General features: G+C 35.7%; 1 protein-coding gene across 18 annotated transcripts in view; it reads left to right on the top strand.

Annotated features, from left to right (window-relative positions):
- NUMB (NUMB endocytic adaptor protein) overlaps positions 1-16,061 on the top strand; it is a 134,215-nt gene that overhangs the window by 73,600 nt on the left and 44,554 nt on the right. For all 18 annotated transcript variants that reach the window (XM_081049905.1, XM_081049917.1, XM_081049914.1 and 15 more), the window contains one exon: positions 7,289-7,429. In XM_081049905.1, the coding sequence (XP_080906031.1) occupies positions 7,304-7,429 (126 nt within the window). In that variant the 5' untranslated portion in view covers positions 7,289-7,303. The remainder of the gene's footprint in view (positions 1-7,288; positions 7,430-16,061) is intronic.

The raw sequence follows: 16,061 nt of genomic DNA, 5'->3' as shown, positions 1-16,061 counted from the left end.
ACCTAAATAAAATAATAAAATAGTAGGTATGTACAAAAGAATATATGTAGCGTATGTAGGTTATAGAATATAATGAAATGAAAACTTGTGTATCTACTACTCAGCTTATAAATTAGAACATTATTAAAACTTTTGAAGTCCCCATGTCATCCTTTCCCGATTATGTCCCCATTTCTCTTCCCTCAGAAGTAACACTGCTCTTAATTATGTTTATCATTTCCTTGTTTTTCTTTATAGTTTTGCTAATTATATATATGTATGTGTGTGTATATATATGTGTATATATATGTATGTATGTGTGTATATGTATATATGGCTAAAAGTTATCTTGTTTAGTTTTACATATTTATTGCGAGGTATTGTAATGTCAAGGGGACTAAGAGCACAGACTCTGGCATCAGTCAGTCTTGCTAAGTACCAACTATGTGATTTGGGCAAGTTACTTAACTTCTCAGTGCCTGTTTCCTCGTCTATGAAATGGAGATTAAAAATAGAATCTACTTGATAGGGCTGTTGTGAGCATGAAATGAGTCATCATGTGCAACATGCCCAGTGCTTGGTCCACAGGCAATATTCTCTGATAGTCAGTTGTCGTTAGTATTTATATAAAGGATTCATAATAAAAGCAATTTCCTTCCCTCCTCCCTGAACATAATGATTGTGAGATTCATCATGTTGATGGTGAAGCTGTGGATCATTCCTTTTTACTGTTTTTTTCTTTTTCTCTTGACTAATTTATCTTTTAATTGAGGTTTTTTAAATTATTTTTTATTGGGGTATCAGTTTTACTTCTTCATGGTATTCCAATATGTAAGTATTCTGTATTTCTTCTGTTGATGGTTAATTAGGTTTTAGTGTTTATTTTTATTTTACCTGCAAACAGTACACAATGCTACACAGATGTCTTGCACATCTTCTTGTACACGTGTAAGCGTTTCTCTAGAATATATACCTAGAAATGGAACTGGCAGAGGAGTAAGGGTATGTGCACCTTCAACTTTCCTAGGTGATGCCAAATTACTTTTCAAAATGTTTGCACCAATTTATGCTCCGATAGGGGCATAGAGTGCCTGTTGCTCTCTATTTTATTGTCTGATTCTTTAATATTTGCCAAACTGATAGATGTAAAATGGTATATAGTGTTTTGATTTGCATTTTCCTGATTACTAATGAAGTAGAGCATTTATTTCATGGGTTCATTGACTATTTCTGTTCCTTTGTAAAAATGCTTGTTGTATGTTTTGCCCATTTTCTATTGATATTCTATTTTAAACTGATATTTGATTTTAAAATTTATCAAATAAATTAATTTTTTTAATTCTTTAAATATTAGGACACTAATATTTTGTTCATATATTTGGCATATATTCTCCTAGTTTGTGTTATTTTTCACTTTCAGGTACATAATTTACAGATTAGGAGAATTTTTTTTTTTAATTTTTTTTTTTAAAGGAAGTCGCAGCTCGCCGTGAACCTGCAACCTTGGTGTTATTAACACCAAGCTCTAACCAACTGGGCTAACCGGCCACGCCAGGAGAAATTCTTTTGTTAGACCAATGTCTTTTTTTTTTTTTTCCCAATGTCTTATTTGGAGTGTATATAGTTCCCAGAATTCTTAAACCATACATTAAAAAATGTGACACTTTTATAGTCTTCCTGAGTAATCCATTCCAATGTAAATAACCACTATAGAAAGTCTATTGTTATAGAGTTACTGACCAGTAGTTCTTACAAAGCTTTTTTAAATGTTAAAATAATCCAACTTTAGAACCATAAAGCTGACTACATATGCAACATTGAGAAGCCATTGTTGGAAATTATACTTTTGCCACTGAGTCTTGGTCTTTTTAGTTTCATTATGTTTTCTAGCAGGTTAGACCATTTCTCGCTTATAGCTTACCATATGAAACATAATTATTAGAGAATTTTTGTTTGTTTGAAGGCATGGAGTAGTTTACCTTACATGACTAACCTGGCTATAGAAGATTCTTTTAGGAATTTAACCTAGTTGGTGAGTATAACAAGTTGGATAAAACTTTGCTTATCCCATAAGACTTTTTTTATAGAGAATTCATTTAGAAAGCTTTGCTTTTTTTGGAGTTTTATTTTGCCATTCTTTCTATATGGTGTTTTATTCGGAGCATTTGGGAACTGATCCTGCAGTTAGTCTGTCTCTTCCCTTTAATGTGGGCTTCCTGTGTTTAGGGACAGTTATCTCTTAACAGTCTGTAAACTTGCACATGAAACTCTTAGTATACTACCATTCACACAGCGGATACCTAGTATTTATTATCTCTTCTTGTTCTTTTTTTGTTCTTTCCTCGTTAGTGAATTATTTAGTATGCATGTAATCCTTCATACACTTATATACTTAGGCAGTGTTCAAGAAATCTGTTTAAACAGGTTAGTTACCATGAAAACTATGACAATTCAGCTGATCTTTTGGTTGATACTGTAGACAAGACTTCATATTTGAAACAGTTGAGTTTTGTTTTAGAAAACTGTCTTTAATTCCAGCATTAATAGTGGAATCTAATACACTTTTTCCACATTTAAATAGCCTGATTTCAACAGATGTTGTATCAGTGAATAGTGAATTTTCCAGAGCTAGTGTGGAAGAAAGATTCAGGAGCTTAATCATCTGGATCCAGTTCACCCTCATTTGTTGGATTATTATAGTTACCTCCTAATTGTTTCCTCGCTTCCATTCTTAATCCATTCAGTCCATTCTTAATCCAGCAGCCAAACGTAAAACATAAATTCTTCCATGTAGAACCCTCCAATGGCTCCCCATTTCTCTCAAAGGAAAAATCAAAGCATTTGGCCTACAAGACTTTGCCCTCTGTAACCCTTCTGGTCTCGTCCCTCCTACTTGTCTTCATTTTGCATGGGACACACTGACTTCCTTTCTGTTGTCAGACACTCTAGCCAAGCTAGCCCCTCAGGAGCTTTGCGTTGATTGTTTTCTTTTTCTGGAATCCTCATCCTACTTGCATGGCTCATTTTTTTTACCTCCTTCACTTCTTTGCTCCAATGTTACTTTAATTTAAAAATTTCTCCTTGCCTGTAGCACTTCTAATCCCCCTCTTAACCCTGTTCATCTTCTGTATAGCATTTACCATCTTCTAACATACCATATAGTTGGTGGTATGCTGGTGTTTCACAACTGGTTCACCAAATGTAGTTCCGACATGAATGATGATTGATTTTTTTTTTTTTTTAAGGAGGGCGCAGCTCCCAGTGGCCCATACGGGGATCAAACCAGCAACCTTGGTGTTATTAGCACCACACTCGAACCAATTGAGCTAACTTGACACCCCGATGGTTGATATTTTTGTCTGTGCTAATGAGTAATGTGAAAGGGAAAACAACAAAGATGTCAAAATTTCACTCATTTTTCAATGACGTGAAATACTTCTTAGCTGAACTGGATAATAGTTTTCAAATACAGGAAGAATAATTCCTGGTTTTTTTGTGCTATTCATGGTATAATGGTTATAGACACTCCACACTGTTAAGTTTAATCTGCATTATTAACATTTGCTCTATCAGTTTCTTCAAGCTAGGCAATCACATAAGTCAAGCTATGATTGGTAGTTTTTTGCCAAATTTTGCAGTATAAATACTTCCACCATAGCCAATTTCAAGCTACAACCGTGAAGTCAGGAAGAGATGTACACTAGCCCAGCATTGCATAGCATTTCCACCATACAGATACAAAAATCATAAATAACCACGGGAGCATAGATCATAGTAAAACGTAGTCATTAGGAAGTGATAAGTTTTTAGTATGCATTACCTTTGTTTTAGAATAACTGATAAATTTGTATAGTTTTTTTTTAATAAAGGCTTGCCAGCTTGCTAAAAATTGAACAGTTGAGTTTTGTCACCCAGCACACCACTCACTGTAACTAATTTGCATCTCCTACATGTAAATCAGATAAAATGGAGCTTGTCTATTTGAAGCGGTAACAAGGGCTGAACACCCCTCCTTAGAGTTGTGTCCAGTCTTCTCACCTCCTGCACTTTCTCTCCAAACAACCAGTGCCCCCTGGGTCTCCTCCAGGGAATAACGTAGGGCTGTTCAAAGCATAGTTTGAGAATCACTGATACGTAATACTCTTTGTAGAAGTGCTGCTAACAGACCATTTTAGTACTGAAAGTGACAAGATATTTAGACCCCAAATTGGTTGATACTTCCACTCTTTTTGGTCAGTAGAATGGTACAACAATAAATAGCTGTCCAAAGAGGAGATACATTTATACTTGGATATTTTATATAAAGGTTGAATGTCTTTAAGGAAAACTGTCAAAGTGGTTCCTTTGTCAATGAGAGGTTGGCCTACTCTTAAGTTTTCCAACACTGATGACTTCTCTGATGTTATATGTCTACATTTATCCTACCTAGAAAATATCATCTAATATGATGGGAATCTATTTTATCTTTCATTTTTTCAAATTTATAGTATGCCACATATATGACAAGCAGTGTTACGATGGAGGGGTACTATTTAAACCAATAAATTATAGTCTACCATTAAAATTGCTAAAAGGTTTGATGAGTACAGTAATAGAAGTACAAGAAGTATGCAGACGGTGTTAATGGGAATGATAATGAAATGGAAGGACCTAACCCAGGCCAGGTAGGGACTTGTCAGAAAAAAACTGTTAGCTAGCTTTCCTGAAGACTCCTGAACTGATTTTTTTTTTTTTTTTAAAGATTTCACTGGGGAAGGGGAACAGGACTTTATTGGGGAACAGTGTGTACTTTCAGGCCTTTTTTCCCAAGTCAAGTTGTTGTCCTTTCAGTCTTAGTTGTAGAGGGCGCAGCTCAGCTCCAGGTCCAGTTGCCGTTGCTAGTTGCAGGGGGCACAGCCCACCATCCCTTGCGGGAGTCCAACCAGCAACCTTGTGGTTGAGAGGACGCGCTCCAACCAACTGAACCATCCGGGAGCTCAGCGGCAGCTTCTATCTTAGTTGCAGGGGGCGCTGCCCAAGGGAGTTGAGGAATGGAACTGGCAACCTTGTGGTTGAGAGCCCACTGGACCATGTGAGAATCGAACCGGCAGCCTTCGGAGTTAGGAGCATGGAGCTCTAACCGCCTGAGACACTGGGCCGGCCTCTGAACTGACTCTTTAAAGATGAATAGACTTTAACCAGAGGCAAGTAGGGAAAGGTCTTTCTAGGCAGAGGAAGGAACATCTACAGAGGCTCTGAAAGAAGCCTTGTTGTTAGAGAACTGTAATAAGTAGCTTAGTATGGCTGGAGCTTAGCGTGTGAATGGGGCTGGTGAGTGAAGCCAGATGAAAAGGACTGTGTTTGGCATGCCTAGGAATTTGGACTTTATCTTGCAAGTGATGTGAATCAGTTGAAGGATTTTAAACAGAGTATGGTCAAATTTGTGTTTTAGAAAGCACTCTGGCAATATCAGGAGAACAGAGTGAAATGAATCTCTCTTGGAAGCAGAGACCATTAATAATAGGCTTTTGCAATAATTTAAGCAAAAATGTCTAAGAAGAGTAGACTAATGTGATGGGGGCGGGGGGATGAAGATATAGTGAGGAGGTACAATCAGTAGAGTTATTGATCAGTGAAAGGGTGAATGCAAGGATGGCTTTCAGGTGTTGCACTTGACTAACTGGGTCTTTTTTGTTCAGAGAAAGAAGTTAAGAAGAAAGGAATCATACAGGCTTTTTGCCTCAATATTCTTAGAGTGCCAACTTGAGCAGGGAGATAGGTGCTTTTATGTTCTTTTGTGTTTGTGTATATATTTTATTAGTTTCGGGTGCACAAAACGTTTGTATAGTTTTAAAATGTAACATGAAAGAGTATAACAGGATGTATTATCAAGGAAAGCTGGAATTATGGAATTCTTTTTGGAAGTCTGTTAGATTAAGGTAGACTCTCATTTAGCTTAGTTTAGGAATGAGTGATTTACTTAAGGGCAGAAAAATGGAGTACCTTTTGTTCAATCCTTTGATTATTTAATATCTACTTCAGAGACTCTGTAAATCAGTTTTGAATTGAGAAATAAATTTATTTTTAGAAAAGCCAGAGATTTTTTTACATTGCCATTCGTCTGTCAGAATTTTTACCTTTTAAGAAGCTGTGATTGACTTGTCTGTGTAAATTAGCTAATTTGATAATAGTTCTGCTGTGGCATTACACATTTTAAAGTAAAAAATGCTTTTCCTCAGAATACAAACTTTGATTTTCAGGTCTTTCATTGGTGTCATGTAGGAATTAATATTCAATCCCTTGCTATTTAACACTCCTGACAGAGAGGATGTTTCCTTTATATAACTTTGTCATATCATTTTCTCAAGATCTCAAGTTAAGGCTGGTTGAGGTGCTTATATCCTTTAGTGAAAAATGAGAAATGCTACTTAACAAAAAACTAGAGATATTGGTTTTAGATTTTGAGATTTGCTCTGTAAAAGGACACTTACTCATTATATTCTGTTGTTATCAGTTGGGTCTTCCTTCCCTGTAGTTTTGTGATTTCTGCTGCACCTTTGAAAGCATTAGAGAAGTGCCTTTTCCAGTAACAAAACAAAAAACAGACTATACTTTAGTACTTTTTAATTTACAGAGTTAATGATAAGACATGGACTTTTGTCCTTGAAAACAGACTATTTTCTTATCTGTAATGACTATAGATATGAAAGTACATTCTGATGTCATATTGCTTGCAAGAGATTTCTTCTTTAGAATAATTTAATCCTAGTAGAGCATTCTCTTTATGTTTAAAGACAACTTTATTTTATTCCTTTTTGTAAAACATCTTTTATAAAAAAGGTGATTGTAGTCCCTCCTTTGCTTAGTGTCTTCTAATAGTAAGCCAGAAAGGTCCCCAAATTTCAGTGTTTCAGAATGATTTTCCCCTAATAAGTATGAAAGCTTTCAGAAATTGATAGCATTCTATAATTTAGGACAAATATGTACAGATTTTTATTTTCAGGAGTTAGGATGGATTTGAAAGGTAGATAAGTAGGGCTACTCATTGGATTATTACAATTAGAGTACTTGAAAGTTCTCAGAATAAAATTTCTTGGAATCCTAAGAGGTTATTGTTGTTTAATAAGACTAGTAATTATACTGGTCTTCAAAAAGTAGAATGATTTGTTTGAGCTTACGGTTCCTCTAAGAGAAAGTGTACTAATGGCTCCTTTCCCCCAAAGCAAAATCTTTACTTTGGGACATTAGCTTTTTATTTATGGTAATCCAAAGTTTAAATATGTGAAACAGCAATAACTTCTTTTTTATATTTCTTTTACTGTGTCTACAGGTTGTAAAAATTAAAATGAACAAACTACGGCAAAGTTTTAGGAGAAAGAAAGATGTTTATGTTCCAGAGGCCAGTCGTCCGCATCAGTGGCAGACCGATGAAGAAGGGGTTCGTACTGGAAAATGCAGCTTCCCAGTTAAGGTAAAAGCACATGTTTCTATACATCTCTATGTGGAAAAGAGTTGATGGTCTATTGTATGTGAAGTCCCATTAATCAGAACAGTTAAAAGAAAACCCTCCCAAAATCAATCCCTTCATGTTCTGCTCCAGTGGTACATTAATAAAATAGATTATAATTAGTGGTTTTTCTCTTTATATTTAAAGAGGATATTTCCTTTATGTAGCTCTGTCACATCATTTTCTCAAGTTGAGATCTTTTAGGCTGGTGGAGGTACTTCAATTCTTCAGGGAAAGAATGAGCAAAGCTACTTAACAGAAATCTGGAGGTATTGGTTTTAGATTGTGCGATTTGCTCTGTAAAGAGACACTTGTTAACGTTTTTTCATTGGTTCCCTAAACCAAAATCTGTAAGACATTAGTTTCTTTTATTAGTATGGTAATCCAGAATTTAAATATGTGAGAAGGTATATAATCTGGAATCACTATTAATAAGATCATTTATGATGAGAATACTAATCCTGAAATGTCTAAAAATCCTGAATTATCAAGAATCAAATTAATTTCTGTGAGATATGCTTACTGGGTGGCAGAGTAGAGGTAGTGGGAGTCTGCTTTCTTACAGACAGGCCTGGTTTATTCTGGAAAATCTTAAATCAGAAGAGTTAAATAGAAAGGAATTTTTTCTTTAATCTTGTAATTGTTAATCATATAGAGTTCGTTTAATGCCTTCATTTATCAGAACAGGAAATGGAAGTTCAAACATTAAGAACAGAGTGAAGAGCTAGAGAAGGGCGTGCTGTGCAATTGCTTTTTCTTACTACTACTTAAAGCTTGGGAGAAGAAAGGTCATATTTAAGGACATGGAAAAAATGTACACACTGAACTGTGTAGTGAAAAGAGGCACAATTATGTCAGTACACTGTGAGTTATATTAGAGTTGGGGGCAAAAAGTAGAAGGAACTAGATTAAAATGTTAAGATCTCCAAGAAAAAATTAATTTAATTTAAAATGTTGAAATTGTTTTCTCTCCCCCCCCCCCCCCCCGCATCTTCCGCCTCACCCCACACCCCTAGTCCAAGCTTAGTTGTGTAGGACACGGCTCCCTGGCCCATGCTGATATTATGAGCCTTGTGTTCCCCCCCGTTGAGGCAGCACACAGCAGCCCACGGCAGCACTCCGCAGCCCGCAGCAGCTCGTGGCAGCTCACGCCAACCTCCGGCTGCTTATGGCAGCCCCGCTCCAGGGAGAGCCATTGTTCATAATCTTAGCTGTAGAGGGTGCAGCTCACTGGCCCATGTGGGAATCAAACCGGCGACCTTGGTGTCAGAAGCACGGCGCTCCAACCACCTGAGCCACCAGGGCTGGCCCATCTATTATTATTATTATTATTTTTATTTTTTTATGTTCTTATGTGTGAATATTCTTACTGTGATTTTTCTCCTCATTTTTTACTGCCTCAGTACCATTGATTAAAGCATGGACTAAGGCTTCAAAAACAAAACAAACAAATCTATGTGACAGGAAAAGGGACTTGTACAATCTACAGGTTAAATAAATACATGGTTTTAAAAATACACACAGTTGTCCACAGTCTGCCCAATAACTGAGGGTTTTTCTAATCACTTAGCTCTGTTTACTTAACTCATTTGCAACTTCTTATTTATAGGAATAATAAACATAAATATTTTGATTTTTCATGTTTAGTATGATATTAAAAGAGAAAAAACACCTCTCTTACATAAAAACTAACACTCTTCTCTACTACCTCCCTCCAGCAAAGAAGTTGGCACATTTGGTTATAAGAGTTGAGTATGAAGTATGTGGAAATGATCATTCTTATACACTGTTGGTTACTCAAAGTATAAATTACAACCTCTTAGGTGGGCAATTTATAAATATTAGTTAAAACGTTGTAAATGCACTTTTCATTTGACCTGCAATTTTATTTTACATTTAAGAATTACATTTAAGTACATTAATAGATAGATATACTGGCATTATACTGGTCTTCCTAGCGTTGTTTGTAATAACAAAAATCTGGAAATAAATGTCCACCATTCCAGGATTGGATAAAGAAATTATGACATCTGTTAAGTGGAATTCTTTGCTGCTGTTAATAAGGTAGATCTATATTCATGTATTCAGTAAATTTCTTTGAATACCTGCTACGTGCCAGGCATATGCTAAGTGGTGAGCAAAAAAGGCATAGTTCTTGCTTTTGTGGAGTTTATAGTCTCTTTGTGGGGGAGACAGACTTTAATGAGATATTTGCACTAATAATGCATGATTGCAAACTGAGATAAAGGCTTTTTAAAAAGGGAATCTGGCTCTGTAAGAGCCTGTAACAAAACATGACATGGACTAGAGGATCCAGGGAAGGCTTCTCTGAGAAAATGAAGTTTGGCCTGATATCTAAAGATTGAGTGGGGATGAATTAAATAAAAAAGTAGGCAGAGCATTTTAGAATTATGGAATGTGTCTATACACAGGCCCTGATGGTGGGAGAAAAGAATGATACCAAAGAGCTAGACGAAGGCTGTAGTGTAGGAAGTTACATGATATGAACCTGGAAAGAAGTAGGGCAGAATTTTGTAGGCCATATTAAAGATTTTGGACTTTTAAGGTAACAGGAAGCCATTCAATGTATGGTGTTTTTCATTATTTATTTGTTTATTTTATTGTGGTCAAGTATATATAACATAAATTTTACCATTTCAACCATTTCTAGGTGTACAGTACAGTAATATTAAAAACATTCACATTGTTATGCAATCATCACCACCATCCATCTCCCGGAACCTTTTCTTCTTCCCCAGCTCCGGGGACTCTGGCTGCAGTGTGGTTTGGAGGTCGCCCAGAGTGGATAGAAGGGGTCTAGTGAGAGATTATGACAGTAATCCAGCGGAGAGAGATGATGGTGGGCTGCACTAGCGTGGTGACTAGCGTGGGGAGATGAAAAGAAATGAAGTAAACCGAGAGGTCATTAAGAGATCAAAGCAACAGGAATTGGAGGCGGACTGGATCAAGGGAATGAAAAAGGGGGGTATTGAGGAGACACCTAATTTCTTGTCCTAAGCTGTTAGAAGTGATGATCATGGACATAGGAAACACTGACGTCGGCACCTGCATGTGCTCATACAGAAAGATGACTTCAAGGCATTTATTGTTAGGTAATGAAGGCAAGATACAGAGCAGTCTATAATACGAGTCTGTTTGTAGTAAAGAAAACATGTATGTGCTTATATATGTAAGAAATATCTGTAAGAGGACACAAGCTACTCTGAACTACAGAATAGGAATGAAGGATTGGGGATCTTTTACGTTTCAGTGTATATCCTTTGGAACTAGTCACATTTCTTGTGAACACATATCATTTATATAAATATAATAAATTTATAATAAATAAGCATATATATATATATGTTTTTAAAATCTCATTTCCAGGATTCTGAGAGGTTGGTATACAGTGTTGAAATAATTGAAGTAATGTTCATTGAACTTCTGATTGGCTATGAAATATATAGCCTTTAAGTATTTTGTGTGAGATAATTAAGGTCCAGTATCTTTCCGTGTCATTCTCATTTATCATAAGAAACAGCTGGATGGTATGTGCTTTAGAGATAAGCACATAAAATATAAGATTTATATCTTATTCAGGTAAGGCATCGCATTTAGGTTGGGTTTTTTTTGTATAGTCTTTTCCAAATGGCCTTTTGAAATCCTTTCTAGAAGACATTTATTCCCTCTGGCATGTTGAGTCCCCCTCACCTACTTTTCCTCCCCTCTCCATCCCATCCTACCCCACACACTTACATACAACTGGGTAGAATAAGAGAATCAGAACTCGAAATTTTTTTCTATGGCCTAGAAATAGATGCATTTCCTTAGTCAGATATAGCTGGGCAAATGATGTGTTATCTGGCCTGGCCTTAGAGACCACAGAATTCTGAACTAGTGATGAGTTGGTTTAAAAAGTTTTCCATGTAGGCAACTAATAGGGCAGTGGGCATGCTCACTGAGGAAGCGCACACTTGTAGATAGAGAAAAGGAATTCCTTTTGAGGTTCCTGTGGTTCATGTACATGCAGCTCCCCACTAACCACAAAAGACCGTGAGTTTTGATGTTGAAGTTGTAAATAAATTTTAGTGAGTAGGTGAATATGGAATCCTCAGATAATGAGGATTGACTGTATATAAATTGTCATTAAAGTCATGAGTAAACGTGATTGCCTACGGGAAGTGAGAAGAGGGCCTAGGACATACTCATAGAAGGGACAGGCAGTGAAATGGGTCTCTTCAAAGGAGACCAAGAATGAGTAGCCAGAGAGGTAGAAGGGGCAACCTGGAGAGTGTGGCCTCAGAAGCCAAGGTTTCAAGGAAGGAGACAGTGGTCAAATGCTATCAAGAGGTCAAATACAAATGAAACTTCATTAGATTAAACACCTGAAAGTCTTGGTGACTTTGATGATAGCATTTACAGTGGAGTCATTAGGATGGAATCTACACTGAGGAATGAATGGGTATAAAATAAGAAAGGAGACAATAAATCTAGAGATTACTAATTCAGGAAGTTTGTCAGACAAGGTTGTATGAGGATGGAGAGGGAGGGGTGAAAAGCAAATACTATACAGGGGCACAAGGAAACTTTTGGTGGTGATGGCTGTGTATTTAATGGATTGTGATGATGGTTTCTCAAATATATTTCAAAAACTCAGCAAATTGTATACGTTAAATATGTATAGTTTATAGTATGTCAATTGTGCCTCAATAAAGTGTTAAAAAATTTAATGCAAAAGTTTGTCTTCAGAGGAGGGCATGCATAAAGGCAGAGTAGCAAAGGGAGTGAGAGGTTGAGAAACCGTGTGTGTGTTTTGTTTTTTTCAATGGTTCTATTAGATGTAATCACATACCATAAAGTTTACTCATTTGAAGTGTATAAATCACTGGTGGCTTTGTTTTCTATTGAATGTTGTTTTTAAGATGGGAGAGCCTTGAGCGTAATTAAAGACCTTTACAAGCCATGTAGAGAGTGGATTAATTAGTTTTAGACTGGAGGAAAGACGTTGCTTCTATTTAAACACTAGTAAAAGTGGAAAAAAGGGTGTAAATGCGCTTAAATTTATGATGTTGGTGGCTTGAGATTGATGGATATCTATTCTAAAGACATGTTTTCTTAAGGAAATAGGAAGCTATTCGTAGAAGAGTGGGGAGAGAAGTTGTAAATTAGATTTTGAAGACAATGGACTAGCTACTCTAGAGAATAGGAGGTACAGGATATGCAATTACTAGAAATAAAAATGCAATACTAGACAATAATCAAGTGAAACCAATACAAGTTTGGTCTCTGCTGTGTGTGTTTAAGTATACTAGTGCCTATGTAAGTGTAATTTAGTGTGAGTAATGATTAAAGTGGGTTTCAAAGCTTGTCTTAGAAGTCAATCTACGAGTATAACAGAGATGATTGTTTTAATGGAGAGGGAATTTTAATGTTAAAAGTGAAATATTACCTATACACAAATATTACCTGTAGTGGTTCTAAAAGTGAGGTCCCTAAAACCTTTTCATAGGGTTCTGAAGAACTTCCTTTTCTAACTACATATGTGACACCAGATTTTCTTCATATACTTCCACCAAAACAACATAATTGCAAAACAGATAGAATGAAGATGCAAATATGAAAATCCAGTTTTCTTCTATTAAGGCAGATATTAAAGAGCTTTGCAAAAATGTGAAACTGTGCCCCTCTTCTCACAATTTTTTTTGGGGGGGAATATAGTTATTTTTCATTAAAAATGTTTTTATGTCACAGCGAGGTTAATTATCGTTATATTTAATTAAATTAAATATTTTTAAAAATTCTTAGTTTTAATTTATAACATAGTCATTATCAATAGATATAATTGGCACAAATAAAAATTCTTGGGAATACTCAGTGTAATGGGTCCTGAGACCAAAAATTTTGAGAACTGCTGATTTAAATAGTATGCTTCACCTATTAAAGTAATACACTCAGAATCTATCTATAATTGCCTGCTAACATTGTATTTTAACATGCTAGTATTAATTTTAGATGTTAAATAAATTGGTAGAATCCAAGCCAGTCCACCAGTCCTCTGACTTGTAAGTAAAATCTTAGGTCTGTGATTATGTAGAATATACGGAATGCTAAAATGGGTCTTTTGTTGGTTAGATTCTGAAAGAGATCATATTCTGTTCAAATTAGAAAGGATGGAGAGTAAGGGGCTGGATACAAAATTCATATTTGTTACTGATGTTTATAAATTGGCCTAATTATTTTAACTCAATGAGATGGAAGGGCTTTCTTATCCCTTTGGTTTAGGGCTGTAAACCTAAGTCGAGAATTATGCTAGTATGTACAAGTAGGATAGACCAAGTGGAGACTTGAACAGATGAATGCTAGAATTGGATGTGTTTGCCTCTTAGACCAACATTTTGTTGTATTAAGTGACCTGCTAGGTGGTTTGGGGATCCAGTCCTTTTTAAGATAAGGACTTGCCATTGTGCTAGAAGTTATAATAGGCAGTATTTTTATAACAGGACTTTCTTATTTTGTGTGTGTCCGTATAGCCACGGCACAGAAAGTAGAGCTCTTTTTCTGTATTTCTCAAAGGGTAGTTCCTCATCCTACAGTGACTGACTTACCACGTAACATTTAATAATCTGTGATTTCAGATTTGGGTAGAAAGTGTTAGGCAAAATTGAAAGTTGCTACACATAATTTATCAAGAAACAAAGCACAAGTGCATAAAATAAAAAGTAAAATGGGAAAATAATCACAGATAGTGGTGAATTTTTAAAAATTAAGATTCCATACAAATAAGCTTGAAAACATGGGTAAAATTGGTAATATTTGTGGGTGATATAAATGACCAAAACTACTCCAAAGGAAATTGAAAATATAAAGAGACCAATTACTGTAGAAGAAATACCATAAGATGTCAAAGATACCTGTCTCCTTTGTCTACCTCTCACCTGTAGCATACCAATAAAATACTGTTAAGCTTCTAATGAAAAGATAAAAGTCATGCTTTATCTGTTCATCTAAGCCTTACAAATTCATTTTATAATCCTACAAATTCTCTTTATGTATGTAGCATTCCAAAACTTGACAGCATCAAAGAAGGAAACTATACTAATTTATAGCTATCAACACAAAACTCTTGATAAAACATAAACACACAGAATCCAGCAATTTAAAAAATAATTTATACACTCACTCATCATTATCTAAAGATAAGGACTGAGGGAATGAGTATCTTTTATATCAGAATGGGACAACCCCTTACAAGCACACAAACTTCCCACTACTTTCCATTGTAGGATTGCATCAAATGCCCATGCTGTAGTTGCATGGTAAGCCAAGAAAGCAGTTAGTTGGTATTTTCAGGCTCTGCTTGCATGGAAGCCTGTGGAAGGAATGGCCGTCATGTAGGCAACCAGCAGTGTCAACCAGTCACTGTATTTTATCTATACTTAAGTATTTATCACCTCTATTTGTTATTTCCTAGTGCCACCACTTTAATCAGGTTCTGATCCTTTTTTTCTCCCTCTGACCATTACAAGGACTCTTGACTATTTTCTTTGCTTCTGATCTTGTTTCCATTCCAACCTATTATCTTAGTACTGTAATGGTGATCTACCTAAATTGCAAATATGGTTATGTTACTTGCCTGCCTCCTGTCCTTCAGTGGCTCTGTAATACAATTTTAGAGAGGCATCTGGAGCTCTCTAAAAGCATATGCTTGTAAGCCAAACTACCTGACTTTGAGTTTGAGTTTTGTCCATTATTAACTGTGTAACCTTAAGAAAATCACTTAACTTCTCTATGCCTGTTTCATCATCTGCAAAATGAGGACTGTACCTACATAGTGTAGATGTTCTGAGAATTAAATGAGTAAGTACAAGTACAGTTGAAGAACACAGCACTGCCTGGTACATAGTGAGTCACAATAAATGTTTGCTGCTACTGCTGTTATTGTTATTATTGGTTAGATGCCAGTTGAATACTGGAGTTTTTAATCTGCATTTCTTGTTTCTTGGGTTTTTTCCTTAATTGAATTTTTAAGACTACAAGTTAAATATCTTCTCTTGAATATCAGCTAGAAACTATTAATAGATGTTTAGTGTCTGAGGACTTCTGCATTGATCACACTAACCTCCCCTAGCTTTAAAAATTCTATTTCTCCCAAGAGATGGGACATTGTAATTCTGCTTGTAATTCTGTTGCCTGAGTGTGACAGACGATCTTCTGCATACACAATAATGTTTCCTTTCAAATCTGCTTCACACTGTAATTTTTTGGAAGATACTCTAGGTGAGAAGTAGTGATCCAAACTTAAGTTATGTTCAATTCAACCATGTGTGGTACCAGTGGAATAAATCAACTGAAGTGACAGTTGGTTGAACAGAGACATTGTATTCATTTCTAAGTTTGCTAGCATGTTGGCAATGACAACTACATTATAATTTGCTCTTATAATTTTGCTCTGAAACACTAAAAATTTGAAAAAAATATGTCTTTGGATCAGGACAATAAGATATTTCAATAACTTTTAAAACATAAATTGTGAAATGTTAATGGTTTATTCATCTCAAGCATTTCAGTTACTAATGATTTGCTGTATATGCATATT

This window comes from Rhinolophus hipposideros (genome assembly GCF_964194185.1).
Source record: "Rhinolophus hipposideros genome assembly, chromosome: 5".
NCBI classification, from domain to species: Eukaryota; Metazoa; Chordata; class Mammalia; order Chiroptera; family Rhinolophidae; genus Rhinolophus; species Rhinolophus hipposideros.
The sequence above is the reverse complement of the archived record's forward strand: the minus strand, read 5'-3'. Positions and strand labels throughout refer to the sequence as shown.